The 4,967-nt window shown below is 37.6% G+C and overlaps 1 protein-coding gene across 1 annotated transcript; it reads left to right on the top strand.

The window, feature by feature from the left end:
* Positions 1-350: 350 nt before the first annotated feature.
* Positions 351-4,574, top strand: LOC148293095 (uncharacterized). Its single transcript, XM_088244583.1, has 3 exons — positions 351-1,045; positions 2,827-3,275; positions 3,532-4,574. Exons 1-3 carry the CDS (start codon positions 351-353, stop codon positions 4,572-4,574), a joined length of 2,187 nt encoding a protein of 728 aa, XP_088100709.1.
* Positions 4,575-4,967: the final 393 nt, after the last annotated feature.

Raw genomic sequence — 4,967 nt, 5'->3', positions numbered from 1 at the left:
TGTTTGCTATGAAATCCTATTTCTAATGCACGTCTACCACCACTGTAAAGTTCCAGTATAAGGTAATAACACTGCTTGTTTGCTATGAAATCCTATATCTAATGCACGTCTACCACCACTGTAAAGTTCCAGTATAGGGTAATAACACTGCTTGTTTGCTATGAAATCCTACATCTAATGCACGTCTACCTCTGTTACGTTCCAGTATAGGGTAATAACACTGCTTGTTTACTATGAAATCCTACATCTAATGCACGTCTACCACCACTGTAAAGTTCCAGTATAGGGTAATAACACTGTTATTACTAGTAGTCATTTTTGTTTTGTTTGTTGTTTTTTTTTGTAGAGATATGGATGATTCGAGAGTGGCAAAGTGCACCTATGGTGCTGGAACTTTAATGGTTATTTTATCTTCAACTAATACTTTTGATTGGTTGTCCAACGAGTTGTGTAGTAGGTTTAAGCTTAAGTTAGGTCATTTTGAGTTGAGGTACTCCTTTACAGATTGCTCCAATTGTTTGTTGGAATCGGATGATGATTTGAAAGTCATGTTTATGGTATGTGGACTGATGAAGGATCAATTAATTCATATTTCTGTTAGGGATAAGGCTGTAGTAGTGAATTATGTTCAAACAGTTAATACGAACATAATTGCCTCTCCTTTTTTGTTGGAGGTTGTTCCTTATAATGACAATTTTGCACAAGATGAGGATACATGTAAAGATTCAAGTGTGGCTGGTAGTATTGTTGATTCCAGTGCAGGTTCTTCTTCTTGTTTGAGTATAGATTTTGATAGTACTAGCAGTGAGTTTGGAAATGATTATTTAGGCAAATATGGTAGTTGTGGAGGTCGTAAGTATTTGTCTACTGATTGGGAGGGTTATATTACTCATGAGGGTCAGAAGTTTGAGGGAGGAGTTTCTGAATTCCGCGATAAGTTGGCTAAGTATGCGATTGAGAATGGTTGTAAGATGAAGTATTTGAAAAATGAGCCTCGTCGCGTTACTGCTGTGTGTGCTAAGAAGGAATCAGATGGCTGTGAGTGGCATGTGCATTGTTGCGTAGATACAACTGCACCAAAATGGATTCAGTTGCATCCTCAACTTGTGATACTCGCAAGTGCACGAGCCGTTTGTTAGTATAGCATATGTAAGTGCGAGGTCGATCCCACGAGGATTGGTGATTGAATGATCCAATTCATTTTTCCTACACAAAACAGAAATGAAAAAGAAAGGAAATAAATAAAACAAGGAAGAAAGAAATAACTAACTCAAGCAGATAAGTTCCCAAGTTCAATTAGATTAATGGATTGATTCTAGCTAAAGTATGATTAAGCCATGGTGTGTGGTCATAACCTTGTGTTCCTAATTCCCTAATTTGATCATTTGTTGTCTAACCTAAAATTAAGCATTAGGAACCCATTAAGCATAGAAGAACATTTTAAACAACCAAGTATGTATCTAATCCCTGTTGTCGAATGTCCATACATACTCTTCCTATTCATAGTTCAATTCGAATTAAAGCATGGTGTCTACTCTTAATTCAAACCAAGATAGCTAACATGCAAGCCTAAATGGTGATCAATCATTCAAACTAGCATATTAACTTATAAGCATAATGAATAAGAACAAAAACCATAATTGAAACTTGGAAACTAATCAAACTTGAAACTAAAGAAAAGAATTTACATAACAATGAAAATTAAGTAGAACTTGGAAAAACTTAAGGAGAATTTCAGCACAAAGATCTCATTATAACAATTGAAAACTAGAAAGAGAAACTAAGAGAATTTGAGGGAGAGAAGGGAAGGGAGCTCTAGAGAAGTGTTTGAGAGCTCCCCCCCTTGGGGTGTGTTTACAAGCTTAGAGAACTTCCCTATTTATAGGCCTAGGGGAAGTGAAAATCTGAATTCAATATGGCTAATGCATACAACACTTGTTTTATAAAATCTGAAATGGTTGATGCACTTGTATTAGAAAATCTAAATTGGGTGATGCACTTGTATTAGAAAATCTTGAATTGGTTGATGCACTTCACCAATAGATCCCACCAGCAGCCCTAGCTCATCTTCATGTCACCATGACCAAGCTTCCAACCAGAAATGATAGCTCATACCTAGCTCACCATGACCAAGCATCCAACCAGCACATGCTGAGGTCAGCATGACCAGCAACTTCAAGGGCTTACAACTTGGGCTTCTCTTAATCAAATTAGGACTTTAAGCACTCGAAATTGAAGTTCAGAATGTCTTCTTTCCAGCCATATGTTATTTGGGCCAATCCAAGGTCGGAGGAGGAAGTTAAGGCCAAAACAAATTGCTAACTCATTTTCCGCGCTGATAAGATCCATCCTGAGCATGGTTCTGTGTTTGCTAGGTAACGGACTCCAGATTTATCCAATAGGGCTGAATTTTGGATATGTTATAGTACACACCAATTGGAACAACTTTCATGAAGAATGTGGCCTCATTCGAGCTATGTAGATTGTTGAAACAAAGCTTGCAATATGACCTACGGAACTGGACTGGCAGGGGGCTGTAGCCAAAATGAGTTTGTCTTTAAGCTCTTCATCCATTCATCCAAATTAGGCCTTAACATGCTTGAATTGCATGAATTATGCTCTCTAAAGCCATCATTATTACCTAAAGCTCAATGAACTGAAAGATAAACACAAAAAGGATTAAAAGCACAAGTTTAACTCAAAAACATAACCAAATCATAAGCTAGAAGGGTACAAAATGATATACAATTATGAACCGATCATGCATGCTGTTAATTCTAATGTAAATGGATTCTTTTATATTAAGAATTTAAATAACGTACACAGTTGCACTGGTTTGATCCGAGAGAAGAGAAATAAGGCAATGGGGTCGCGTTTGGTGTCTTCAATTGTCAAGGATAAAGTTCGTAGCAATCCTTTGGTAAGGCCAATTGAGCTGATTACTGATTTGAAGGAAAATTATGGATTGGATATCCCTTATCATGTTGCATGGTATAGGAAGGAGTCGGCTACTAAGGATTTACATGGTGATGAGGAGTTGTCTTATGCTCACCTGCCTTGGTATGTGGATGTTTTGAAGGCCAGCAATGTCGGATCTCATTGTGTGCTTGACTGTGGCGAGGATGGTTCTCGTTTCCAGCGGATCTTTATATGTTTCAAGGCCTCCATTGATGGTTTTCGATGGTGTAGGCCTATGCTGTTCATTGATGGTACTTTCGTCACAAACAAGTACAAGGGTACTCTTCTAGGAGCTACTGCAAAGAATGGAAATAAAGGTATGTAATGTAAATGCTGTAGTTGTTGATTTCCATTGAGTGGTATGAACAGTGTAGTTATGCAAATGTAAATGCTGTAGGTGTTGACTTCCATTGAGTGGTATGAACAGTGTAGTTATGCAAATGTAAATGCTGTAGTTGCTATACTGTTCATACCCTGCATCTGAGTATTTTTATGCATTGTAGTTTTACTCTGCTTCATGTGGTAACACTGTTATAGTTCAAACTAACTAATACAGTTCTCTGTTTCTTGTAGAGGTATTCCCTTTTGCCTTTGCGATTGTATCTGGTGAAACTGTGGACAATTGGAGGTGGTTTCTGCAAAGGATATCTGAAGTCTTGGTGGATGAAGGTAGGCAACTTACATTCATTTCTGATAGGCATGGTGCTATTATCGATGCTGTTAGGACTGTTTTTCCTTCTTCTCCCCATGGTTTTTGTCTATATCATTTGAAAGACAACTTGAAAAAGAAGTATCCGCATTCTGTTGGTTCCTCTTTCAAGGATCATATTTTATGGCTTTTTTGTAAGTTGTTGTATGCACCGACTGTTGAGGAATATCAGGAGAGGTTGAAAAAATTAAGAGATGATGGCGGTGCAACAATAATTGATAAGTTTTTGGCTGATCTTCCTGTCCAAAATTTTGCTAATGCATTTTTTCCGGGAAAGAGGTATGGGGAGGTTAGTAATGCCTTGTCCGAGTCGTTTAATTCATGGATTAAGGAGGTGCGTAGGCTTCCAATTTATGAGCTGATTGACACTATTAGGATCAAAATGATGGAGATGATTTCTAGGAGGAAGCTTGCATCCGAGAAATGGTGTAGTGTTTTGTGTCCGGTTATTGAGGATGAGTTGAAGAATTTAGCTTCAAAGGGTCGTCATTGGAGGATATGTCGCGCGAGTGAATCTGTATTTGAAGTTCATGCTGATTTGAGTGTTATGGTCAATTTGGACGAGAGGTTTTGCTCCTGTTATCAGTGGCAATTGCTTGGGTTTCCATGTCAGCATGCAATTCAAGTTATCCATCATTCCGGGTTGTGTTTGTACGACTTTGTTGATGAGTATTACAAGGCAGACTTTTATAGGGCTACTTATGGAACCCCTATATTTCCCATACCTGATATTGAGAAGCCTCCTCCTGGAGATGTTGTTCTTCTGCCTCCTCATACAAGAAAGCCTCCGGGACGACCTCCAACAAAGCGCTTCAAGTCAAGCAGTGAAACTAAACGGCAAGTGAAGTGCAAGAGATGCGGTGCTTTTGATCGTCACAATAGGAGGACTTGCAAGGCCCCTATTTGAAGTAAAGGTTCTGGAGTATAAAGAGTTGACTGAGTGTAGTTAGTTTTTAACTAGTTAAAGTGCTATACGATTGATTAATGACAATCATAGTTGAAAGGAATAGAAATTGATATGCAAGTTGTTAATATGGTGAAATAGCAGTTACTGCTTATGAATACTCTTTGACTTTTGGTATTAATACATAATATTTACCATTTTTGGTATTTTGCAAATTTTGGTTTGGAAGTTTGATATGAATTTAGCATTACTGCTGTTTGAATTATCTATAAATCAACAAACATTGTTTAATGCGCGCTGTTTACATCATTCTTGAAATTACAAGATAGTTCAATGACATAGTAATAACAAGATACTTCTATGACATGGTATTAACAATCTATTTCCATCATATAA

Source organism: Prunus avium, chromosome 7, assembly GCF_965620075.1.
Source record: "Prunus avium chromosome 7, drPruAviu1.hap1.1, whole genome shotgun sequence".
NCBI lineage: Eukaryota > Viridiplantae > Streptophyta > Magnoliopsida > Rosales > Rosaceae > Prunus > Prunus avium.
The sequence above is the reverse complement of the archived record's forward strand: the minus strand, read 5'-3'. Positions and strand labels throughout refer to the sequence as shown.

Bases quoted from the DNA above. Each gene is read 5' to 3' on its own strand.
- LOC148293095 (XM_088244583.1), top strand. From the start codon at position 351: ATGGATGATTCGAGAGTGGCAAAGTGCACCTATGGTGCTGGAACTTTA. The intron at 1,046-2,826 runs GCATGTGCATTG...TAACGTACACAG, and splicing joins GAATCAGATGGCTGTGAGTG to TTGCACTGGTTTGATCCGAG. The intron at 3,276-3,531 runs GTATGTAATGTA...TGTTTCTTGTAG, and splicing joins TGCAAAGAATGGAAATAAAG to AGGTATTCCCTTTTGCCTTT.